Source organism: Rousettus aegyptiacus, unplaced genomic scaffold, assembly GCF_014176215.1.
Source record: "Rousettus aegyptiacus isolate mRouAeg1 unplaced genomic scaffold, mRouAeg1.p scaffold_m13_p_18, whole genome shotgun sequence".
NCBI classification, from domain to species: Eukaryota; Metazoa; Chordata; class Mammalia; order Chiroptera; family Pteropodidae; genus Rousettus; species Rousettus aegyptiacus.
Genome location: NW_023416293.1, coordinates 14,338,691 through 14,362,605, shown reverse-complemented (window position 1 = coordinate 14,362,605; position 23,915 = coordinate 14,338,691). Strand labels below are relative to the sequence as shown.

General features: G+C 67.7%; 1 protein-coding gene across 1 annotated transcript in view; it reads left to right on the top strand.

The window, feature by feature from the left end:
• The window catches only part of CACNA1S (calcium voltage-gated channel subunit alpha1 S), a 38,291-nt gene extending 15,902 nt beyond the window's left edge, over positions 1-22,389 (top strand). Inside the window, exons 15-44 of the mRNA XM_036235373.1 lie at positions 1-94; positions 774-843; positions 1,242-1,374; positions 1,976-2,105; positions 2,476-2,535; positions 3,256-3,362; positions 3,830-3,917; positions 4,068-4,175; positions 4,396-4,448; positions 4,720-4,866; positions 5,227-5,428; positions 5,880-6,038; positions 6,794-6,904; positions 7,380-7,463; positions 11,016-11,072; positions 11,790-11,918; positions 12,091-12,156; positions 12,572-12,663; positions 13,266-13,425; positions 14,250-14,377; positions 15,278-15,374; positions 15,625-15,727; positions 16,518-16,619; positions 16,921-17,045; positions 18,366-18,494; positions 19,169-19,431; positions 20,591-20,724; positions 21,255-21,439; positions 21,538-21,681; positions 21,813-22,389. Of these exons, the coding sequence (XP_036091266.1) occupies positions 1-94; positions 774-843; positions 1,242-1,374; positions 1,976-2,105; positions 2,476-2,535; positions 3,256-3,362; positions 3,830-3,917; positions 4,068-4,175; positions 4,396-4,448; positions 4,720-4,866; positions 5,227-5,428; positions 5,880-6,038; positions 6,794-6,904; positions 7,380-7,463; positions 11,016-11,072; positions 11,790-11,918; positions 12,091-12,156; positions 12,572-12,663; positions 13,266-13,425; positions 14,250-14,377; positions 15,278-15,374; positions 15,625-15,727; positions 16,518-16,619; positions 16,921-17,045; positions 18,366-18,494; positions 19,169-19,431; positions 20,591-20,724; positions 21,255-21,439; positions 21,538-21,681; positions 21,813-22,064 (3,712 nt within the window). The 3' untranslated portion in view covers positions 22,065-22,389. The remainder of the gene's footprint in view (positions 95-773; positions 844-1,241; positions 1,375-1,975; positions 2,106-2,475; positions 2,536-3,255; positions 3,363-3,829; positions 3,918-4,067; positions 4,176-4,395; positions 4,449-4,719; positions 4,867-5,226; positions 5,429-5,879; positions 6,039-6,793; positions 6,905-7,379; positions 7,464-11,015; positions 11,073-11,789; positions 11,919-12,090; positions 12,157-12,571; positions 12,664-13,265; positions 13,426-14,249; positions 14,378-15,277; positions 15,375-15,624; positions 15,728-16,517; positions 16,620-16,920; positions 17,046-18,365; positions 18,495-19,168; positions 19,432-20,590; positions 20,725-21,254; positions 21,440-21,537; positions 21,682-21,812) is intronic.
• The last annotated feature ends 1,526 nt before the right edge of the window (positions 22,390-23,915 follow it).

Sequence of the window (23,915 nt, the reverse complement as noted above, 5' to 3'; positions counted from 1 at the left end):
GGGGCTCCCGGACAAGCCTGAGGAGGACAAGTCGGTGGTGGCCAAGAAGCTGGAACAGAAGCCCAAGGGAGAGGGCATCCCCACCACAGCCAAGGTGCTCTGGGCGTGGGGCGGGGCCGGGCGGGGTGGGGGGCAGGGCCTTGGTGCAGCGTCCCTGGGGTGTGGGTTGGGGCTAGGTGGGCGGGGCTCAGCCAGGTGACTGTACCTCTCCCTCCACCGGGGAGGGTCTGTGACCACGACTCCTCCAGGGGGACCCTCTGTGCCCCGAGGCACAGGGGCCCCCATCTGGGAGCCAGACTTGAGTCCTGGTCCAGTAACCCAGTCAGGGTGACCCCTCCCCACTGAGAGGCCCGAGGTGTTCCCACCTTCTCGCCCATGGACATGCTTGTCCCAGCCTGGCTCTGCTCACGCTGCCCGGGGTCTGAGGAAGCAGCGCTCTGAGGGTCAGGGCCTGGGCCTGGGGTGGCCGGGGGTCCAGCCCGTGATGCGCAGGTGGCTCTGGGGGAACCAGGCGAGAGGCAGGGGGCGCGGTGCGCAGGTGCAGGGGGGCTGCGTCCTGGCCGGCCCCACGTGAGCTCGGCCAGCGCGTCGGACTTCCTGGGCCTGGATGTGAAACGGGAACACTCGGCGGGCGCCTGTCCCCGGGCCGCGGGGATACGCCCGGCCCGTCGCCTGTCCCCGGGCCGGGGGAGCGCGGTCCTCCAGCGAGTGCTCCGTGAGTGAGGACCGCAGGCCTTGTTCTCGCCATCACGTTCCCGTGTCCCTTCCGACAGCTGAAAATCGACGAGTTTGAGTCGAACGTCAACGAGGTGAAGGACCCCTACCCCTCGGCCGACTTCCCGGGTGAGCGTCCTGGGACGATGCGGGCAGGAGGCTGGGGCCGGCTTCTCCCCGGGGACAGTCTCCCGTGTGTCCCCTCCCTGGAACCCCCCACCCCCAGCCGTGAGCACCGGAGACGCCGCGAGCCCAGCCCTGAGGCAGAAGACACAATTTCAAGGCCCGGCCTTGCTCCCGGCCCCGTTTCTGGGCGTCTCCGGGCCTGAGCGTTCAAACCCGCCGCCTGCTTCGGGGAAAGGGAGGCACCTGGGCCGGACCCTGCTGGTGTCCCCGTGCCCTGTGCTGGCCGGCCGCCACCTTCGCATGCCGCCTGTGGGGGCTCGCAGTTGGGTTCAGAGCACAGAAGCCACGGGAGCATTAAGTACAGAAAGACACCCCTGCGTCTCTCTCTCCCGTCCCCACAGGGGATGATGAAGAAGACGAGCCCGAGATCCCAGTGAGCCCCCGACCGAGGCCCTTGGCCGAGCTGCAGCTGAAAGAGAAAGCCGTGCCCATCCCGGAAGCCAGTTCCTTCTTCATCTTCAGCCCCACCAACAAGTGGGTGGCCCCCGGCTGCCGCTCGGGGAGGCTCCCGGGGTTTTCAGATGCTCTGAAAAGCCCTGCTCCTGATTCTCCGGGCCTACAATTGCACTAAGAAACGCACTCCTTTAGCTTACGATCTCGTGCCGTGTCTGAAAGGCCAGCCTCTCCCGGCAAGGTGGCGCGTTGGGCCGCGCCTGTTACTTGCACCTAGAGGCTCTGGGAACATCGGCTCCTTTCTGAGCGATTTTAGACAGGACGAGGGGGTGGGACAGGAGGAAGCCGCCGCCTTGCAGGCTTCGGTTTCACACCTGCAAAAGGCACAGACCAGTGTTCAAGGAGTTTCATCCGACCCCCCAGGGGCAGGGCTCGGCCTGTCCCATCCTGGGGGGGACACGGAGGCCGGAGGACCGCGCGGATGTGTGATGCGCGTGCACACACACACGCTCACACACACACACACACGCACACACACGCTACCCTTCTCCACTGACCTGGGAGGGAGGGAGGGACGGAGGGAGGGCTCAGCGTCCCCCTGCAGGACAGAGGCCAGCGAGGCCTGAGCGCGGGCGGCTCACAGCCCCGCCCCCCACATGCCCCGCCCCCGCCTCCCTCGCAGGATCCGCGTCCTGTGTCACCGCATCGTCAACGCCACCTGGTTCACCAACTTCATCCTGCTGTTCATCATGCTCAGCAGCGCCGCGCTGGCTGCCGAGGACCCCATCCGGGCTGAGTCCATGCGGAACCAGGTGCTGGTGGGCCGGGCCCTCCGCCAGCTCAGCGTCCCCCCCTCACGGCACCCCCCCAGCCCCCACCCCCGGCCCCCGGGGCGGGTTCTGCCGCAGCCTCTAGGTGGCCTTAGGCGCCGGAGTATCTTAGAGCTTATGTTTCTGGAGGGCCCGTCCGCCCGACGCGCACTCCTCCTGGACGGTGCTGTCACAGCACGTGGCACAGACAGGCTCTTGCCCCCTGGCTTGGTGGTGGTGGTGTCACAGCGGTGGTGGTGGTCGCAGTGCTGGTGACAGTGTTGGTGCCGGCCATGACGATGGTGATGGTGCTGGCGGTACCGCAGCTCCCCCTTTCCTCTCACTGACTTCTGCTCCCCTGCCCTGTCCCCAGATCCTCGGGCATTTTGACATTGCCTTCACCTCTGTCTTCACTGTGGAGATTGTCCTCAAGGTGAGCGGAGGCCGCGGGACGGCGTGGCCGTGGGGCGCGTCCCGGCCAGGTGGCCAGACCAGAGGCGGCTCCAGCCTCCCCGCAGCACTTGCTCCGGGGCCGCACCAGCGACGAGGCGAAAGTGGGAGGAAGGCGGGGAGACTCGGGGCCCAGGACACCAGCTGGGGCTCCCGCTCGCAGGCGGGGCGGGCGGGCGGCCGTGGAGCCGGACGTGCAGCCGCCTGCAGCCCGGCGCCGCCGGCCAGGCGCGGCCATGTGTGCGCGGCACGGCACTTTCTTCTTCCCGTCGAAGGCTCGGTTTGCCTGGGGTCGCCCTGGGAGCAGAGCTCTTTTCCTAGACCTTCGTTACGATGACCGTGCAGCCCCCCCAAACACACACGCACGGGAGAGAGGGGCCCGGGCTTACCCGCCCTGTGGCCCACGGGGACGGAGGCCCAGGGTTCCCCATGGCATCTGGTGAAAGGCAGGCTGCGAGCAGAGCCTGGTGCAGCTGCCCCCGAGACGCCCCTCTGCTCGAGAACTGGAGCAGGAAACGGGGGGGGGGTGGGTGCACGTACTCGGGACATGGCAGGAAGCGGGGTGCAACCGGGAGACCTGCCGGCAGCTCTTTGCCTCCTTGGAGCAGACAGAGGCAAACCTTCCCTCAAGGAGCCCTTCCTGGTCGGGGACAGGCCTGTCCCCAGCCTGGCCCCACCCAGGGCACTGCCCGTCTCTCCCCAGATGACGACCTACGGCGCCTTCCTGCACAAAGGCTCTTTCTGCCGCAACTACTTCAACATCCTGGACCTGCTGGTGGTGGCTGTGTCCCTCATCTCCATGGGACTCAAGTGAGCAGCGGCCGGGCCTCCGGGCCAGGGCCTCGGAGCAGCAGCTCCCCGCGGGTCACTGGTGGAACTGGGCTCCAGGGGAGGGTCTCCCGCAGCGGTGATGGGCGTCGGGCCCTTGGGGTGCCACCAGCTGGACTGAAGTGGGGGTGCTAAGCGGGCAGAGCCATGTGCTGGAGACGAGGAGGGACCGCGGAGGGAAGGAGTCCCCCGGCTGCCCCGGGCTGAGTGGGGGTCGAGCCTGTCCTCCTGCAGAGGAGCCCTGACAGCGCGCTGGCACCCCAGGGGAGCGTGGCCCCTTCAGGACGCAGGCAGCCTGATCCCGGGGCGCGGCCATGTGCAGCCTGGGGGCGGGGTGGGAGCAGCTTCAGGCAGAAAGAGGCCCCTGTGCGGAGGGGGAGGCCGGAGGGGGAGGCCGGAGGCAGGTGGAGGCTGGACGCTGCCCTCTGCCCGCCCTCGGCCGCCCCCAGGTCCAGCTCCATCTCCGTGGTGAAGATTCTGAGGGTGCTGAGGGTGCTCCGACCCCTGCGGGCCATCAACAGAGCCAAGGGGCTGAAGGTGAGGGGCCTGGGCGGCAGGGGGTGAGGGGGTGGGGGGGGCCACGGGGCCTGACTCAGAGTCCCGCCCCGGCTGCCTGGGGGCGGCGGCCCGGGTGGCGAGGGCGGAGCCGCGGTCCAGCCCCGCCCAGCCCCGCCGCTCCCTCCGCAGCACGTGGTGCAGTGTGTGTTCGTGGCCATCCGCACCATCGGGAACATCGTCCTCGTCACCGCCCTCCTGCAGTTCATGTTCGCCTGCATCGGGGTCCAGCTCTTCAAGGTGAGCCGACGGGCCAGGCGCCCGGTGCCGGCCCTCACGCCGGGGCAGGAGCCTGCCGGGGGAGCCCCGAGTCCTTCCGCGCGCAGGGTCGGCCTTGACGCTGTGGCTCTGCGGCTGCGGGGCTCCTCCTCCCGGCTCCCCGGCCTGCCTCCCCACGCAGCGCCCATTCTCCTCCCGTTCCCATGACAACATGTCTCCCTCCCCCTCCCCCTGGATGCAGGGCAAGTTCTTCCGCTGCAATGACTTGTCCAAGATGACCGAGGAGGAGTGCAGGTGTGCAGGCCCCGCTGGCCAAGGGCGCAGGGCAGGAGGGCCCCCGGCAGGGGACGTGTGTGAGGGGCGGGTGGCCCTGCAGGCCGGCGAGCTGGGAGCGGGGCCCCTGTGCGTTCCCAGAAGCACGTCGCCTTGCGTCCCCATGGGGACGGGGTGCCCCACGGGGTCCCCTCCGGCCCCGCGTCTCCAGCACACTCACCGTCCAGGGCCTGGGGGCCGGGGAGCGGGTCACACGGCCAGTGCTGCTGAGTGACCAGGCCCCCTGCCTCAGGGGCCACTACTACGTGTACGAGGACGGGGACCCCGCGCGGGTGGGGGTGCAGCCGCGCCGGTGGCTACACTCCGACTTCCACTTCGACAACGTGCTGTCGGCCATGATGTCCCTCTTCACGGTGTCCACCTTCGAGGGGTGGCCGCAGTGAGTGAGGGCGCGGTGGGCGGGGTCTGGGGTCTCTGCCAGGCCCACGGCGGGCACTCAGCCAACGCCACTGGTTTGCTGACTGGTCACTCCAGGGGGCCTGGCCAGGGGGGCCCTGAGCAGACGTGCCCTGCCCCCCATTGGGGCGGCCTCTGTGCCCACAGGGGGAGCCCTGCTGAAGAATGGGGATCGCGGGCACCCCTGGAAAGGCCGGCCACGCCGGGCCCTGGTCCAGCCTCCCGGCACAGTCCTGGCGTCTCCCCCGTGGCCCGAGCGTCCCCCACGCTCCGTCTGGTTCCCGGCGGCTGGCGGGACAAGCCCCCCATCCCGGCTCCCCGCCCTGTGTCCTCGCCACGCCAGGCTCCTGTACGAGGCCATCGACTCGCACGAGGAGGACAAGGGTCCCGTCTACAACAACCGGGTGGAGGTGGCCATCTTCTTCCTCATCTACATCATCCTCGTCGCCTTCTTCATGATGAACATCTTCGTGGGCTTTGTCATCGTCACCTTCCAGGAGCAGGGCGAGACGGAGTACAAGAACTGTGAGCTGGACAAGAACCAGGTGCCCGGGCCAGCTGCCGGGGGCAGGGGACAGCAGAGCCCAGCAGGCCCCCTGCCAGCGGAGAAAGTCCCGGGGCCGACGTGACCCCAGACCCTCCCCTCGAAGCCCAGCCCGGCCGCCACACACCGCTAGCTCTGCTCCATCGCCCTGTGGAGCAGGACCTGCGGCTGGGATGCGGTCGGGTCGGGTCGGGTTTGTCTCACGGGGCCCTCAGGGCGCCCCGAGGAAGGCCGTCCTTCGGAGCCCCGGGCTGGCTACAGCCGTGTCAGGAAAAGGCCCGCGGTGACTCAGAGGGACCCACCAGCCTGAGGGACTCCCCCGCTGGGCGGCCTGCAGAGTCCCTCTGCCCCAGGCCCTGGCGTGCCAGAGTGCCCAGCTCCCTCCGGCCCGCGGGTGTGGGTGTGGCGGGTTGGGGGCCGCGGCTCTGACGGCCCTGCGTGTCCCGTCCCAGCGCCAGTGCGTGCAGTACGCCCTGAAGGCCCGGCCGCTGAAGTGCTACATCCCCAAGAACCCGTACCAGTACCAGGTGTGGTACGTGGTCACCTCCTCCTACTTCGAGTACCTGATGTTTGCCCTCATCATGCTGAACACCGTCTGCCTGGGCATGCAGGTGAGGGCCCCCAGCCCCGCGCCTGGTGGGAGCAGAGGGAGGCGGGGCCCGGCGGGGCCCGGCAGGGGGCCAGTCTGGCCCTAACCCACTCTTCCCGGCACCTGACCTGCTGCGCACCGGCGCTGCGTGGTGAGGGGCAGGAGTGAACCGGGCCCGGAGCTGGTGCCCAGCGGTGCGTTATGGAGGCAGCCGCAGCGTTCAGGGCCCGAGTGATTCTGTAGACAGGAGGGGCGGCGGGGGGGGGGGGGGCGGGGGTCACCGTACCACAGGCTCTGGTCGTGTAGAGGGCCGTGACCAAGGGCTTGCGTCCGGGTCCGAGCCGGGCTGCAGACTTGGGGACAAGGTGGGGTGGGGAGGCCTCCGCGTAAACAGACGTGAGGAAGGGCACGGTGCTGGGTCAGGGTCAAGGTTATCGCTCTGAGCTGCCTCCCGGTCACCGGGGCCACGTGCACACGCGGCGGGCTCGGTGGGCTCAGCATCCCACAGCCCCGGTGGTCACGCCAGCTCTGGAGCCCAGGGGTCTTCTCTGCCGGCCCTGTGTCCACACCAGCAGGATGGGCGCCTCTCCCCTCCATCTTCCACTGGTCGGGGCGGGGTACCCATCACACCGGGGAGAACTCAGGGGATTGCTGGCTGGGCTCCTACTATTTTGAGACTAAAAATAAAAAAAAATGTAGGCAGGGGACCGGAGGGGGGAGCACCAGGAAAAGGGTGGGGCTTTGGAAATGCAGGACCCCCCCCTGTACCCCCCCCAGCACTACAACCAGTCAGAGCAGATGAACCACATCTCAGACATCCTCAATGTGGCCTTCACCATCATCTTCACCCTGGAGATGGTCCTCAAGCTCGTGGCGTTCAAGGCCAGGGTGAGTGCCATGGCCTCGGGCCCAGGAGCAGGTGGGGCGGGCGGGGGGACCTTCCAGCACAGCACCCCGGCCGCCAGCCTCACTCTGCGAAGGGCCCCGCCTCCAGCCTGCCTGCTCCCGCCTGCTCGCCCCTTGGTCCCTGTCCACCCTCGGACGCAGGGCAGGCCAGACGGTCAGGACTGGGGGTGGACAGAGCAAGCCCTGGCCGCCCTCCCTGTGGCTTTTGACTCCTCGGGCCGGGGCCTCCACCATCCAGCCCCAAGCAGGGCTTCCCAGAGTGGGGGGTGCGGGTGCCCCATCCAGACCAGGACCCAACTCCCGGCCCCCCACCCCCGCCACGTAAAGCCGCAGGGGTGGGCGTGGGGCAGGGCAGCCCCCAGCCCGGCCCGGGCCCTGCAGTCCTGCGGCTGGGCCCACTGCCCCTGCTGGCAGCGGGGCTCATCCGGAAGCTCACGCCGCACATCCGCGCCCCCAGGGCTACTTCGGGGACCCCTGGAACGTGTTCGACTTCCTGATCGTTGTCGGCAGCATCATCGACGTCATCCTCAGTGAGATCGATGTGAGTGTCAGGGGGCGGAGTCGTCCCCCTTCCATCTGCAGATGTCTGTGGGGGGCCCAGGGATGACAGCCCCGCGGGGCAAGCAGACCGCTCAGACTCCAGGCGGATGTAGTGGGCGAGCCCAGCTGCCGTGCAGGCGGCAGTCACCGCCGGGGACGGGGGCGGGGGGCACGGTGCCGTCCGACGCGGGGCCTGGGGGACAGGAGGCCGGTGGCCGGAGCCAGGAAGGACGGCAGGCACCACGGGCCGGGCTGCTGCGGCGGAAGGCGGCATGGGGTGCGAAGGCAGAGAAGGTTCTGCCCGCTCCGTAGTCTGGGTCAGCAGAAGGAGGGAGGGGGTGCGGCGAGCGGTGAGTCGGGGCTCAGTGGGAGGTCAGGGATTGAAGCGGTTCTTCTGGAAAGTTCAGCTGGAGGCGAGGGGCGAGGAGGCGAAGCGTGACCGGACGCAGGGCCCAGCGCGGGGTCGGCCGTTCGCTTGCTCCTCAGGGACTTGCCCGCTGCCTCCTGTGGGCTCTGGGGTGCCACCAGGAGCAGAGCACCCCGGAAGCAGGCAGCGGGACCCCCAGTGTGGCAGGTGTGCCCGTGCGTGTCACGGAGGGCGCCGAGGACACAGGGCTGACCCGGGGCACAGTCAGGAGGCGGCTGTCACCATCCCGACAGACGGTGGCGGCTGTGGAGGCGGTGACAGTGGTCAGCGCCTGGAGCTGACAGCATTTGCTGGCGGATCGATTCGGGTTGACCGGGGTGAGAATCAGGGGCGACTACGAGGATTCTCACCCGAGCGGCTGAGCAGCTGCGGGGGCCACAGGGTGGGGCAGAAGCCAAGCTTTCCGGCAGGGTCGTGACAGCCCAGGACGTGTGCCAGGCATCCATCCACACAGAGGGACCGAGCGGGCTTCACGGGTCTGGGGTCAGAGGCCAGGTCAGGTTAGAGACGGCCACGCAGAGGGATGGAGGTTGCCGGAGGAATGTACGGAGAAGGTGCAGAGGCCGAGCCCCACCTGCCCCCGTCCCCGGTGACCAGAGGGACAAGGAGAAGGCACTGGCCACCGAGCCAACAGAACCAGAAGAGACTGGTGTCCAGAAATCGAGGCCAACAGGCGTCAGGAAGGCAGAGTGGTCACCTGCGGTGTCGAGAGGTCAAGGTCGATGAGAGCTGAGCATGACTCGATGTGGCAAGGGGGGGGTCAGCGGTGACCCCCACAGCATGGTCTCATGGGAACCGTGGGGAGTGGACTGAGGCGAGAGAGTGAAGATGAACACGTCCCTTGAGCCATTTCGCGACAGACAGGGGGCATGGGCATTGGAGCTGTGGAGCTGAGAACTCTCCTGAAAACAGGAGGGGCCGTAGCCCCTCCTCGGGCTCATGCAAATACCTGGTGAGGTGGGGGACCCGGGAGCGGAGTCCCGAGTGAGTGACCAGAGAGTGGAGGAAGCCGCGGCATCCAAGGGACTGAGTTCACGAGAACAGCAGTTTGCCCAGTGGCAAGGCCCCCAGGTTTGTGCTTTGAAGCTGTGGGTGAGCTTCAGGGGACAGACTAGCAGACGGTGTGGGTGGAGCCAGTGACAGGGAGAGGGCAGCGCCTGAGGCAGACGGTGCAGGAAACCGCGGTTCCGAGGATTCTAGGTCTTGCCGGACAGTGTAAGGTGCCAACTGATGTAGGAGCATGGAGCCCGTGAGGGGCCCAGGCCGAGCAGGGAGGCGAACGGCCCCAGGAGCTGGACCGAGGAGAGCGGGGTGCAGGGTCGAGGCCCTGGGTGGAAGGGGGAATGGCAGCCGGGGCGGGGAGGCTGGTTCTGCCAGAGAGGTCCGCCTCCAAGCCCCGGGGTTCCTGCAGGGTCCGGGAGGGAGCAGGGGAGGAGACCCAAGAGTCAGAGGCCGAAGTGCGGACAGCCCCTCTGTGGGCGGGTGTCTGCAGGCTGTGTCCTGCAATGTCCTGGACAGGAGCCCCAGACCTTGGCCACCCCAGGGGGGCTGTTCTGGACCCCAGGGCCCAGAACCAGTCCCAAAGCCAGGGGCTCATCCGGTCCTTCCCTCTGGACTTCCCACACCAGCCAGCACAGGACTTCAGGCTGGGGGAGAGGATGGCCCTAGGGACCTGTGAGGGGCGGGGCCTCGGCACGCAGTATGACCTTCTGGGGACTCTGGGGCCACGCTGGTCACGCCGGGGAGAGCCTGGCCCATGCGTCCTGTCCACCCCCGTGTACAGGACAGACAGGGACAGCGACAGGCTGAACCCCACCTGTCAGGCCCCGAGGGGCGGGTGGGCTCGGGACCAAGTCGGCGTGCGGGGCCCATGTGGTGCATTTCCATCCTCGCTCCGTTTTTGGCGGAAACAGCTTCCCAGAGGCCCTGTGGTGTCAGGACAGCTTTGTCACCAACCCAGCCAGGAGATGGGACTCTAAATGAACAGCCCAGATTAGCGATAGCCACTTCCGGACGTTTGAGGGCCGTGTGTGTATGTGTGTGTGTGTGCGCGCGCGCAGGGGTGTTGCATAAATCTGAAGTCTCCTTGGTGGTGAGAACCAGAGGGTCATGATGTGATTTTGGGGAGCATCAGATGGCCCTTACCAGTACCGTTTGTTCAAAGTCCTATTAAGATTCGAAATTCAATCCTGATTTATATTCCTGGCGCACGAACCGGGGTGCAGTGCTGGTCAGAGCTTCCCGCAGGGATGGAAGGGCCGCAGCCACTGGCTACGAGTGCCTAGCGGTCACTGCTGCTGTCACCCTGGCTGTGAGCTGGGATCCCTGGGGGCGCCTTTAAGTCCTGGAGCCAGGCCCGCCCCCCAGAGGCTGACTTCACTTGCCGGGACGGGGACCCAGCAAAGGGACGTATTTCTCTGAGTTCTTTTGTGATTCTGAATTACAGCCAGGGTTGAGAGCCGGCGGCCCGGGGTGAACTGGCCTTGGCGGGGAAACAGGGTTCTGGGGCCCGGCCTACCCACAGACAATCGGGACATAAAGCCACGACGTCCCCTGTCCCAGACTTCCAGAGCAGGGCGCCCCGGAGTGCGGCCGCAGGGGAAGCTGGGAGCGAGGAGAAAATCAGCTGCCCCCACACCCCGGCCTGCTCTCCAGGGGCCCCAGGGGCCGGGGAGCCCTGGTCCTGCGCCCGGGCATCTGCGGTGGGGGCTCAGTCTCCCCTGGAGGACAGCTCGCCCGTAAGGGCCGGGGCCGGGGGAGAGAGGGGTGCCCACCCAGTCCTGGCGGGCAGCGAGCAGTTTCCAAGTGCCCCTCAGGGACGCCCCCACGTCCGTCACACAGCCCAGACGCACAGGAAGAGCCCGAGCCCCGGGAGGGACGTGTCCCTGTCGGTCTCCCCTCCTCCCCCTGCTCCCTGGCCCCCAGCCTGTCGCCTCCCTGGCCCCACAGCTTCGTCCTCCCCTCCGCCGGCGCCCTGAGGGCCAGCCAGCTGGGGTCTCTGTCCCTCGCCTCTGTCTCTTTCTCTGTTTAACTTTTCTGGTGTCTGTCCTCTCTGACACCCCCCTCCCACGTGTCCCTCCTCCTCTCTCCCCTCCCTGCCCCCCCCCTCGTCTCTTCTCTCCACAGACTTTCCTGGCCTCCAGCGGGGGACTGTATTGCCTGGGTGGAGGCTGCGGGAACGTTGTAATTCCAGGCTGCATGAGCTCAGCCCTGCAGCGCGCATGCTCACGCCTGGCCGCGGGTGCATGGGGCCCCCTCCCCAGAGCAGCCCCCCGGGTGGGGTCGGGGCACCGTGCATGGACGTAGTGGCTTTCTGGAGCCCTGGGAAGCGGGACGAGGGGTCTCTCTGGCACCCTCTGTGCACACGGGACATCCAGAGAGGACTATGACTGCCGGCAGACTCGGGACCTTAGTGACAGGTCACAGGCATGAGGAATGCCTTTGGGGACACAGGAAGCTGGGCAGGGGGCTCTCCCCTCCCAGAGTTATCGGGTGTCGCAGGCCAGCACAAGGGCGGCGGCTGGCCGGGCTCAGGACAGCCGCGTGCGGGGTAGGTGGTGGGGAGGAGCCAGGTCGAATTAGGGACACAGAGCAGCTGAGCCTCGGGGCCACCTCTGCACTGGGCGGCCCCTCGGGGAAGGGCCAGGAGAGCTTCTGGGGTCCTCGGAGCAGGGGAGATGAGGCAGGAGGCCCCGGAGGCGCGGCGGCGGCCGGGGCCGCGCAGCCGCAGCCCCGAGCACCGGCTCACCGCATGCTTGCGCTCCACGCCGTCCACGGACGTGCCCGCCACGAGCCCGGCCACCGACATCCCCCGGCACACACGCTGCCCCTCCCGCCCCGCCTGCGCCCAGCCCCGGAGGTGCCACCCCCCGACTGACTTCTGGGGCTGCCGCCCCGCAGGACCCGGACGAGAGCGCCCGCATCTCCAGCGCCTTCTTCCGCCTCTTCCGCGTCATGAGGCTGATCAAGCTGCTGAGCCGCGCCGAGGGCGTGCGCACGCTGCTCTGGACCTTCATCAAGTCCTTCCAGGTGGGGACTGGACGGCTGGCGGCGCCGGCCCGAGAGCCCCTAGGGGCGGAGCCAGGGGTGGGGGGCACAGCACTGGAGGGAGGGGGTGGTGGGGAGCGGGGATGCGGGGCCCCCCCGGGAGCCGAGCTGAGGGACGCACCGAGCCCGGCGCACTGACCCGCCACCCCCCCAGGCCCTGCCCTACGTGGCCCTGCTGATCGTCATGCTCTTCTTCATTTACGCGGTCATCGGCATGCAGGTGAGCAGAGGCGGCCGCGCGGAGGGGTCCCTTAGAGGGGGCATCGGTGGACCCTGGGGAGGTTGGACCCCCTGCCTCGCTGGCTCCTCCTGGCAGCCCAGGGGGTCCTCAGACAGCTGCAGCCTGAGCAGGTGGAAGGGCTGGAGTCCAGACCGCAGGCCTAAGGCTGTGATCGGAGCCCCGCCCCCGCCCCGCCCCCATCTCCCTGCCCCCCACAACTGCCCACACGAGTCTCCAAGTCAGCTTGCCCTTAGAAAAGCTCATCCTACTTTTCTTGAGCTTGATGCGAAGAGCTTTCCCGGACCTCACGGACGGTCAGATGTCCTTGGTTTCAGGTCTGAGTGCGGGGAAGTGGGGGGGGGGCGTGCGGCCACCCGGGGCTCCCGGGCAGCGCTCAGCCCTGCGTGGTTTGCAGATGTTCGGGAAGATCGCCCTGGTGGACGGGACCCAGATAAACCGGAACAACAACTTCCAGACCTTCCCGCAGGCTGTGCTGCTGCTGTTCAGGCAGGGGCGACCCCCACCCCCCACCCCCGCCCCCGCCCCCGCCCCGCGAGCCCCCACCGCCCCGGAGGCAGGGCCGGCTGCCTGCTTTGACCCCTGCGGCCACACGGGGCGCTGCGCGCAGCTGGCAGAGGCTCTGCGGGACCCGGGATCAGCCCTGCCCAGCGCCCCACAACCAGTGCCGCTTCACAAAGCACTTTCGAGGGAGGGGCCCCGTGTCTTCGTCTTGCACCGGGCCCCGCTGATGATGGTCCTGAGCTGAGTGTGGCTGCGCCCCCAGGCTCACCCCAGAAGCAGGAGGCAGAGATCAAGTGCCCTCAGGGGAGTGGCGAGGCCCCGGTGACCTCCGACCCTGAGTCCGCTGGGTCTGCACGGCGCTTCCTTGCTGTCACCCCCCGAGTCACCGTTGATTTTGCCCCTCCGGCCAGGAAGCCCCTTTGCTGTCACTCGGCTCCCGCTTGCGGTCCCCACTGGGTGGACGGCCGCCCGGCTCACACCGAGCGGCAGGTGAACCCCGGGCCGCTCCTCAGAGGGGCTGCCCGGGAGTGCGCAGGCCAACGGGAGCCCCCCCCCCCCCCCCCCCCCCCCCCCCCCCCCCCGTCCAGGTGCGCGACGGGCGAGGCGTGGCAGGAGATCCTGCTGGCCTGCAGCTCGGGCAAGCTGTGCGACCCCGAGTCGGAGTTCGCCCCCGGCGAGGAGCACTCCTGCGGCACCGGCTTCGCCTACTACTACTTCGTCAGCTTCTACATGCTCTGCGCCTTCCTGGTGAGGCCGGGCCCGCGGGCGGGGGCCCCACCGGTGTCGGGGCTCGGCCGCAGGCCCGCGCAGGGCAGGGCAGGACGGGGCGCCGTGCCCAGACGCACCCTCGGTCTCGTCATCCTCGGGGCGGCTCGTTTTTCTGAGCCCTGCTTCGTGCCCCAGAGGGGTTACTAAAAGGTTTCACATTGTTTTTGGTTAGAGATTCGTGACCAAAAGAACTGAACGAGGCCCCGTCCTCACTCGGTAGGGCTTGCAGTCCAGCCGTGTGCTGTCCCTGCTCCTCCCAGGACGAGGCGGGTGACTCCCGGAGCCGGGCCCTGCGGGGGCCGCAGGGCCGCCGTCTGCTCACACGGACAACGAGGCCCCGGCAGCACCCGCTGGGCCCTCGGCCCTCGCCGTTCCCCTTTCCCGCGTTCCCCCGGAACGGCTGGGCGGGCGTCCGATGCGTGCCAAGCTCCGGCGCGGCGCAGGGGACAGAAACAGGACGGAGGCCCAGCGCTGGCCCCACAGGGCCGCACCGGGCCCCAGGGGGTCCGCGCGGCAGCAGCCCTGCACTTCCGGGGGACGCCCCGCCCATACGGAAAGGCAGCAGCGGTCATAGGGCGCCGCCCCGTGAGGGCGGGAAGGGGGGATCATCCCCCCGGGGGGAGCGTGAGGCTGGGGGCTCACGGGCAGCACCCAACGCCCTGGAGGTGCCGCCGGGGCCAGAGCGTGGAGGCCGGCACAGGGGGCTCGTGGTGGGGGGCAGCGGGCGTTGCCCAGAGGGCCCCGCCCCCCGCAGACCCCTCCCAGGCCCCGCCCCCCACTCTATCACCTGCCGCCTCTTACAGATCATCAACCTCTTCGTGGCTGTGATCATGGACAACTTCGACTACCTCACGCGAGACTGGTCCATCCTGGGCCCTCACCACTTGGACGAGTTCAAGGCCATCTGGGCAGAGTACGACCCGGAGGCCAAGTGAGTCCGGTCTGCAGGCTCGGCGCGGGGCCCTCCCGCCACTGCCCGGCGGTCCGCCCTGGACCCCGTCCGCCCTGGACCCCGTCCGCCCTGGACCCCGTCCTCATGTCTGACAGGGAGTCACCGTCCAGTCCCATAGGAACACGCGGCTTCCTCTCCCTTCACTGTCCGAGATCCCAGATCAGAGGACTGGGGTGTCCAGGCGTGGAGGGGTCCCCACAGCTCCCCGCCCCCCCAAGCGACGCCCCCTTGGCTTTGCTGAGAAGCGGTCGTCCAGCTTCCGCGTGGACGCTGGCGGGAGCCCAGCGCCTCAGCAGACGCTCGAGGCCCGGGCTGCTCAGCGCGCGGTCCACCGCCAGCAGCCTGGGGCTCGATGGAGACGCAGAGCCCCCGCCCCGGCCCAACGGGGCCAGGCTCCGCGTCACTGTCCGCCCGACCCAGGGCCCCTGTGTGCACCGCTGCCTCCCGCTCTCTGTACGAGGGAGCGAGCTCGCATTCGCTGACTTCCCCAGGGTAGGGCGCGGCACGAGCCGCCATGGGCGTCCTCTCGTTTGGTCCTTATGATGCCTGTGAAATGGCTCGTAGGCGGGCTTCTCTCTCCCTCAATCCCTCCACTAACACAGCCGAGAGCCCCCGGCCAGCTGGATCCAAGCCAGGGAGAGGAGGTCCAGATTCCGGGCCTGGAGACCCCGTATCTGAGGGAATCCTGGCCCCAAAAGAGCCCAGTGCTGGCGGTGGGCAGTGCGAATTGTCCTTTGAGGCTTCCGCTTCTGCTTCCTGAAGGCGGGCGGGCAGCGAGGCAGCCCGCCCTGTCTCCCGGCTCCCCCCTGGGCCCGGCCTCGGAGCAGGAGGCCGCTCCAGGTGGGGCTGCCAGGCCTCCAGCCTGCTGTCCTCCCGCAGGGGCCGGATCAAACACCTGGACGTGGTGACTCTGCTGAGAAGGATCCAGCCACCCCTGGGCTTTGGGAAGTTCTGCCCCCACCGGGTGGCGTGTAAGGTAAGGTGAGCTGCCCAGTGAGGGTGGGCTCAGGAGGGGACAGGCCCAAGGGGCTGGGGGGACGCTGCCGGGGGCCCGGCTGGAGGAGCCATGAGAGCAGTGCTGAGGACCTGTGGTCTCGATGACATCCCCAAACTCGGCCGTGCATCCCCTGCTGGAGGGGGTGCTGGGCAGCCCACGGCTCTTGCACTGGGCGAGGATGACCGGTGGGCAGGGGGCCGGCTCAGCGAGCCTGCCTCTGCTCGCGCAGCGCCTGGTGGGCATGAACATGCCTCTGAACAGCGATGGCACTGTCACTTTCAACGCCACCCTCTTCGCCCTGGTCCGTACGGCCCTCAGAATCAAGACGGAAGGTGAGACCCACCTCTTGGGAGGCGGCTTCCGGAGCAGCTTCTGCTCGGTTCTCTGAGCTAAGGCTTGGAACCAGGGGCCACGGGGGGGACCCCAGACCACAGCCACGGAAGCTTCGTGCCCCGCGGGGCTCAGAGGGAGCTCGGCAATCCTGCACAGGGCGGAGCTCACCAGGACCGACGCATGCAGCTGTCTGCGGCCTAGAGCGGGCGCTATTGGGGGGCTGGGGGGCGCCCCGAGGTTCATCTCCGGGTGGGAGCTAGTGCCAGGCAAGCCGATGGGGTCCTCATGAGCCCCACTGAACCTGCAGGTCCCCATCTTCCCGGAAGACGAGTCTGGAGGGAGCGGGGTGGGGTCTCAGTCCTGTCCCTGAGCCCACACCCGGCCGGGCCGTGTCAGAGCCATCCACGGGGGTCAGGACCACCACAGGCGACCAAGACCGCAGGGCAGGAGAGAAAGGCCCAGGGTCCGGGACGGGCGCAGACGGAGCACAGGAAGGCTGCCTGGGGTCCTCGGGGCAGACCCAGCGTGTGGGGGTCCGACAGCTTTGGGGGGAAGATGGGCGCGCAGGAGATGAGAGCCTTCAAGCCCAGCCCCCGGGCCCCAGGAGCCAAGGCCTGCGAGGTTGAGTGCGGGACCCCAGAGTCGGGCGGCCAGGGGTCAAGGACAACGTCCCCCCGTTGCCAGCATCCAGCACGGCAGCTGCCACAAAAGCGAACGACATTTCTTGAGTGAGAGGTTCAGAGGTGGCTTCGTCAAGCACAGCCGCCCCGGCCTGTCCCTTGTCCCCAGGTAACTTCGAGCAGGCCAACGAGGAGCTGAGGGCCATCATCAAGAAGATCTGGAAGAGAACCAGCATGAAGCTGCTGGACCAGGTCATCCCGCCCATAGGAGGTGGGCGCTGCTTTGGGAGACGGGGGTCCAGAGGCGGCCAAGGAGGGGGACGGGGGACTTCACCAGGGCGCCTGCTCTGGGAGTCTGAGAAGGGCCCGGGCCCTCCGTCAACACCGTGGAGAGACTCCGTGGTGTCACCAGGGCAGACACAGCCTCAGGGTGGAAACTGCCCACTGGCCAGGCCCTCGAGAGGAGGGTGGGTGGCCTGAGCCACTGGGCCCGGCTCCGCCCAGCCCCTGCTCTGAACCCAGTGTCACACTGCCACTGGCCTTCAGGACACGCCTTGTGGGCCCCTCCACAGATGACGAGGTGACCGTGGGGAAGTTCTATGCCACGTTCCTCATCCAGGAGCACTTCCGGAAGTTCATGAAGCGCCAGGAGGAGTATTATGGGTATCGGCCCAAGAAGGACACCGTACAGATCCAGGTATGCCCAGCCGAGCTCTGAGGGATGGTGTCTCCAAGCCAGGTCTCAGGATGGAGCACCCTGTCCACGCCCTTGAGGGCCGGCGATGGAGGCGAGGTGGGAAGGAGGGAGCCAGGAGCGGTGAGGACAGGAGATGACAGTTCTGGGTGGTCCACAATGGAAGCTGGGCTCGACCCAAGAGAAGAAGCAGGAGCCCTTCCACCTCTGGGCGCCAGGCCCCGAGGACGTGGGCTTCGTGCAAAGCAGAGACGTGAGTGAGGTGGGAGCAGCAGTCTCCAGAGAGGGCGGAGCTCCCGGGGAGCTTCGAAGAGCCGCTGGGTGCGCTGAGGCATTTAGAGCTCTGTCTTATCGGATTTTCATTTCCACTTTTTTGAGTGTGATTATAATGCACACGATTTATAAATTGGAATATATACGTGCACGTGAGCTGTGTGTGCAGAATTTTATTTTAATTGCAATTTTTACTTTGAAACAACTCACAATTTTAAAAGTTGCGTGTATAATGCAAACCCCTCCCCCTCTTTTTCTTGACCCATTTGAGGGTGATTCCCAGCATGCTGACCCATCAACCCGGGACACTTTAAGGTGTACTTCCTGCAAACGAGGGCATCCTCCTACGTGCCGCAAGGCCACCACCAAAACCGGGACGTGAACACTGACCCCTTCCTACCCCCGCACAAGCTTCGCAGGTTGTCCCAATAATGTCTTTTCTAGCAAAAAAAAAAAAAAAAAAAAAAAAAGATCCAATCCAGAATCACACGTTGCACGTAGTTGTCATATCTCCAGTCTCTTCCACTGGGAACGGTTCCTTGGTCTTTCGTCGACGTGACCTTGACGCTTTCGAAGGTTGCAGGCCAGTTTGGGTTTCTGTGATGTTTCTGCGCAATATCTCTAGGATACACATCTTGGAATGTCGTGGAGGCGGTGCTGCGTTCTCAGTGCAAACCATCAGATGACACGAATCTTGATTTGTCCTGTTGCTGGCGATGTGAACTTCATTGGCTCAAAAAAGAAATGTGTTAATGGCACATGCAATCAGAAGGGATCTTTTGTCTGGAAGACTGTAATGAGTAAAAAGTATGAAATCATCCATGAGGTCGAGAGAAGACTCCTCGGGGACCACGTGGGTTTAGACTGTCCCAGAGGCCAGAGCAGGGCCTGGTGGCCGCACGACGTCCTGGCACATGGAACGAGCGGGAGAGGGATGGGGGGCCAGAGCCGGAGCCCCACTGCAAAGACTGGGAATGCGCGAGGCCGCGGGAGGCGAGTGGCCTCTCCTTTTGGGCTAGAGGGTCATCACTGAGTCTCTTCTGTCCCCAGGCTGGACTGAGGACAATCGAAGAGGAGGCGGCCCCTGAGATCCGCCGGACAATCTCAGGAGACCTGACCGCTGAGGAGGAGCTGGAGAGGGCCATGGTGGAGGCCGCGATGGAGGAGGGGATCTTCCGGGTACGTAGGGCGTGGCCGCCCCCCATATCCTGTCCAGCACGGGGGCAGCAGTGTCCCCCGACAGGCAAGCCAGACACCCCGCCACTCGGGAGGGGGACATGACCGCTGAAGACGCCCACCACCCACGGCCCCGGGGACTCAGACTCAATGACCCGGCTTTCCCACCTTCCTCCTCTGAGTCTTACCCTTCCGTCCCCCGAACCCTGCTTCGCCCCATCTTTCCAGCCCTCCGTTTTCGAGTGCCCCTCCTGTTTCCGTCGCACTGGTCCTCAGCCGCTCGCTGTGGCCTGTGCTTCTCCCCACACCGTGGAGCCGGCAGGGCCCAGGGACCGCCTGGTTAAACCTTCTTGGGTTGTTCCCGGGGAAATGCGGCCCAAATACAGGAACTGAGGTGTCCAATGCCACCTAGCGAGTTCGCGTTGGAGGTGGAACTGTGCCCTGCCAGCCCACGCCCTCCACTCTGCCGGCCTGGATGTCCGCATCTCCTTAGAGTGCCGTGGGTCTGTCCCGTCCGCCCCAGCAATGAGGACTCTCTGAGGGGGTGGTTGCTTCTCTGGCTCCCCAGCCCGGTCCGGTCCACTCTGGCCTTCCGTCGCTTGTTCCCAGCACCGTGGTCCCAGGGCACAGTCACCGCCCACCCCTGCGCTCAGCCATTGCCCTCTCCTTGTCCCCAGAGGACGGGAGGCCTGTTTGGCGCCGTGGACAACTTCCTGGAAAGGACCAACTCCCTGGCGCCCGCCATGGCCAGCCAGAGGCCCCTCCAGTTCGCGGAGATAGAGATGGAGGAGCTGGAGTCGCCTGTCTTCTTGGAGGACTTCCCTCAGGATCCCAGAGTCAGCCCGCTTGCCCGCGCCAACGCCAACAACGCCAACAACGCCAACAACGCCAACACTGCCGGCGGCAACGGCAGCCCTGGCGGCCGCCGGGGGTGCTCCAGGTAGTGGCGGGACCGCCCGTCCCACGAAGGGGCTCCGGAGCAGGAATGGGAAGGCGTGGCTCATGGGTTCCAGGCTTTTCTGGAGAGGGTGCCCCGAAATATGCAAGGAATCCTTTTCTGGCCTTGGTGCCCTTTGGGGTCCGTCGGGCATCTCGGTGCAGGGGGCGGGTCTGGACTGCAGAGGCTCCTGCGGCCGGCAGGGGGCACCCGCGCTGGGCGGGGCGTTACCTCGTCCACGGCCTGCCGCAGGTCTGGGCGCCCAGACCCACTGAACGTTTGGGGTGGACGGAGAGGGACCGTCAGCCGCAGTACACAGTACAGGACACCGTGGATGTGGGGACGGGGGAGGCCCGCTGTGCCGGGTGGCTCCCCTCTCACCAACCCCCGACCTGTGACCCATCAGTGTCGTGGAAGCAGCAGGGCGGGGGAGGGGGCGCCTCCCAGCCACCGTTGCAGGGCCAGGCGCCCGGCAGAGCTTCTGTCCTAGACGGGGCCCGGGGCTGAAAGGCTGAGTCCCATGCCCTCGGGAGTGGGCAGGGCGGGCAGAAGCCAGGTGAGCGGCCATTTCCCATGGCCCGGCCGCCCGCACCCCCTTCCAGACAGAGTGCCTGGAACCCAGCCGCACCTGAAGGGCGCTGTGCCCGGGGTGACCAGGGTGCTGTGGAAAGACAGAATCATCAGACTTGGGCCCGTCCTGAACGGGCTGGCGTCCTGTCGGGGGACGTGTCTGTCATGTGGGGCGATTAGGACCACGTCATCGCAGAGAGCCAGGCGCGTGGGGATGGCCACCGGCCGGAAAGGCCTGCACTGAGCTCAGCACCGTCTCGGCAGCTGTCAGCACGGTCATGCCTGGGCCTCAGCACAGGCTCCGGGGCTGGACGCGGCCTCGGCCAGTCCTTAGAGCTCCTGGCGGAGCCGCTGTGGGCCGGTGCTGAGCGCCAGTGTCCCCAAGGCGGAGAGGCTGGTGCAGGGCCGTGAAGCGCGCACGGGGGAGGGGGGGAGCAGGGACAGCAGCCTCGCCAGGGGCAGCCTCCAGCCGAGGGGCGGAGGCGGGGCGTGCGCATGTTCCTCCTGGAGACTCGGGGCGGCCGGGGAGGGCGGCAGGGTGCCATCCCCGGTCACAGCCACCACAGAGGACGATGTGGACCCGAGCGGAAAGGAGGCGTGGGCCGCAGAGGGGCAGGATGCCCGGCGGCCCGCGCTGGGTCACCGCCTCGCCCCCTTTCAGCATCCGCTACGTGAGGGAGTGCCCGGGAGAGTCGGCGACGCCCGCTGCCGGAGGAGGAGCCCAGGGTCAGTGTCCTCCCGGAGGCCTGGGGACCGGCCCTTCCCCACAGCTGGGAGCCGGGCTGGGGGGGCTGGCGTGGGGGCTGGCGTGGGGGCCTGTCGCATCGGGGACCAGCCGGGGCCGAGTGGGGAGCTGGCCGGTCCAGCCCCTCATCCAGGCAGAGGAGCAGGGCGCCCTCCAGGTGACGGGGTGACGGGGAGGGGCGTGTGTGCAGGGCGAAAGGGGAAACACACACACACACACACACACACACACACGCAGACACACATACATCCACATACACACACGTGCACACGTGCACACACACACACACACACACACACACGCACAGCCTGGCCAGAGCCGACAGTTCTCAAATCCGCAAGCACAGAGGCCAGGGCCAGTAGGGTGGGGGCCCAGGAGCCAGTGCAGCACCTCCTGGCCCCAGCTGGGCCTCAGCACGTGTGCAGCCCCCAGGGCGCCTTCCCCAGCCCGAGGGTCTCAGGGTGCAGCTGGCTGACCCAGCTCACACCCTGCTTCCCCGTGGCGCCCACAGCACCCCACAGCGAGCCCCGTGTGGAAAAGCGGAGCGGACGGCCGACCCCGAGCGCGACGCCCAGGCCCCAGGCAGCTCCCAGCCCCCACCAGGTACCAGGCCGGGCCCGGGGGAGCTCTGAGCACGTGGGCGGCAGTGACCTCCTGCCGACAGCAGGGGGACCGGACCCCAGGACGCCTCTTCCCGTGAGTCTTGGCTGAGGCTCCTGGGAAGAGAGTGGGTTACCCCGGGGCCCAGAGCCTCCAGCTTCCCGGGGGTCTCTGCTTCTGTGCACTTGCAACAGCGCTCCAGGGCAGAGCCCCCCATGCCCGAGGCCAGGAGGACCCGCACGCCCGGGTCTCTGCCCGAGGATGCCCCCCGCAGCGGCTGGCCCCACGAGCGCCCTTCCAAGTGCCCAGCTCCCGCCACGGCCCTGCTGATCCAGGAGGTGAGGCGGGGGCTGGACCAGGACTACATTCCCGGTGGCCCCCGGGGGTGGCCATGTGGGAAGAGGGCAGGGCCAGCACAGGCAGGCCCCGAGGCCGTACCCCAAAGCCCCCTCCCCTGTCCTCTCTGCAGGCCCTGGTTCGAGGGGGCCTGGAGACCCTGGCAGCTGATGCTGGCTTCGTCACGGCCACAGGCCAGGCCCTGGCGGACGCCTGCCGGATGGAACCAGAGGACGTGGAGGTGGCGGCGACAGAGCTGCTGAGGGGACGAGGGTCCCCTGTGGGCACGGCCGGCGCCCAGGGCGGCCTGAGCCTCAGGTCCTCCCTGGGCAGCCTGGACCAGTGTCAGGGCTCCCAGGAGACCCTAATCCCACCTGGGCTGTGACGCCCGCAGAGCCTCGGCCCGGGCCGGGAGCCAGCGCAGCCAGTGCTGGGGACGGGGTGGCTGGGGCGGAGGCCAGCCCACCATGGCCAGCCCACCGTGGCAGCCTCCCCCTCCAGCAGCGACGTGGACAGTCGGAACCACAGCAGCGGATGGGCAGGCCGACCCCTCGCCGGCCCTGACCAGACAGAGGCGCTAACGCCCCTCCAGTGGCCTGCTCAGTCGAGGGTCCAGTGTCACGGGCACCGACCACTCCCACCGGCAGAACATTAAAGTCCCCAGGCCTGCGCTGCGGGCACCTGGCCTCCACTTGTCTCCTGTTTGGGACTTGCACCCACACTCACGCTCCCCCGCCCCACTCCTCCCCCTGGGCTGGGGGCGTGGCACGGGGGAGGACAGGGGTCCATCCGGCCTGTCATTGTGCAGGGCGGGAGGCCGCCGTGGGGAGCGTGGGTTCTCCTGCGGTCCCTTCTCTGCGGTCTCCCCAGCCAGCGCCCCAGCCAAGCCTGTCGACGGGCTCCGCGGCCCCGCTGAGCCGCCCCGCGTCTCCGTGACCGAGCGCCTCGGTGCGCCAGTGGCAGCGGCCGCCCTTGTCCTGCTCCGGTCTGTTTGCAACGCGCTTGCGCACACGGCACCCGCGTCCTCCCGTCCCGGATGCGGCGGCGAAGGCGCAGGCTGCAGCCGTGCCGGCCAGTGGTCGCATAGCCGGCGGGCGGCAGTGGCCCCACACCCCGCAGGGCCCCTTCCCACTCGGGGCTTCGCTCCTCCCCTCCCCTCCCCTTAGCCCATAGCCGGCTGGCCGTTGCCACGGTAACGGCGCCCCTGCGGCCTCCTGTCACGCCCCCAGGGCTCCCCGGCTGCCTCCCAGTGCGGAGTGCCCAGACAGGGGCTCACTGGCCGCCGCTGCAAGCCCGGCCTCGCTCCGCTGTCCCCACAGCTTCCCAGACGGTCAGTGCAGCTCCTCCCAGCCCTGTCTCCCCCAAACCTCAGCACCGGAACTTGCCCCCCACCCCCCAGCAAAGGCCTGGCCTCCCCTGAGAGCAGCACTGGCCCCAGAGGTCACTCCCTCAGTTCCTGTCACCACCAGTGAACTTCCCTATTTCCGCGTCCTGCACAGTAGGAGGGGATTGTGGGGGATGAGTTCCCCGGGGGTCTGGGGCAGATTTGGGATGGAATTCTCCCCTCCCGGCAGGACCATTTGACAGTGTACCCACAGGGGTGGGGGCCGCCTCCTGTCACCGGGGGCACTGGCCAGGGCCAGTGTCTGCTGGACCCCCATCTTCTCCCTGCCAGTTCTCTGCAGATTCAGGGCCCAGGCGCTGGGGCTGGGGGCGAGAAGCTGCAGGTGTGGCTGGTGTGGGTGACAGGACGGGTGCAGAGCCCCCAGGGTGCGGACGAGGGGAGCCCTTCCATCCGGCGCTCCGATGCGGGACGCTGGAAAACCGTCTTCGGAGCAGCTGGAGCTCTGGGCTGCGGTGCTGGTGGACGAGGCTGCTCTGTGGGTGCGGCGAGCCTGGCCTCAGGATCCAGGCCCCTACCCGGCTTCCACGCTGTGACAGGCAGTTCCCGTAACCTTAAGCTTCCGCTCCTCCTGTGAACCGGGCAACGATTTCTGCCCCTGGGGCAGTGGAGGGTATGAGGGTGACGATGTAAGGGCCTGGCCCTTGGTGAGGAGCCATGGCTTCGATTCTGTCGGGTGCTGGCCAGCGAGGAGGTCAGACGCTGAAGACGGGAGGGCACCGACCTCAGAGGCCCCGGGGGGAGCCGGTAGCTGGACCCTCGGCCTCCGCCTCTCACGAGCCCTGGCGGCTCCCACAGATGGCCGTGGGCAGAAGGCCAGCTCCCGCCTCAGGT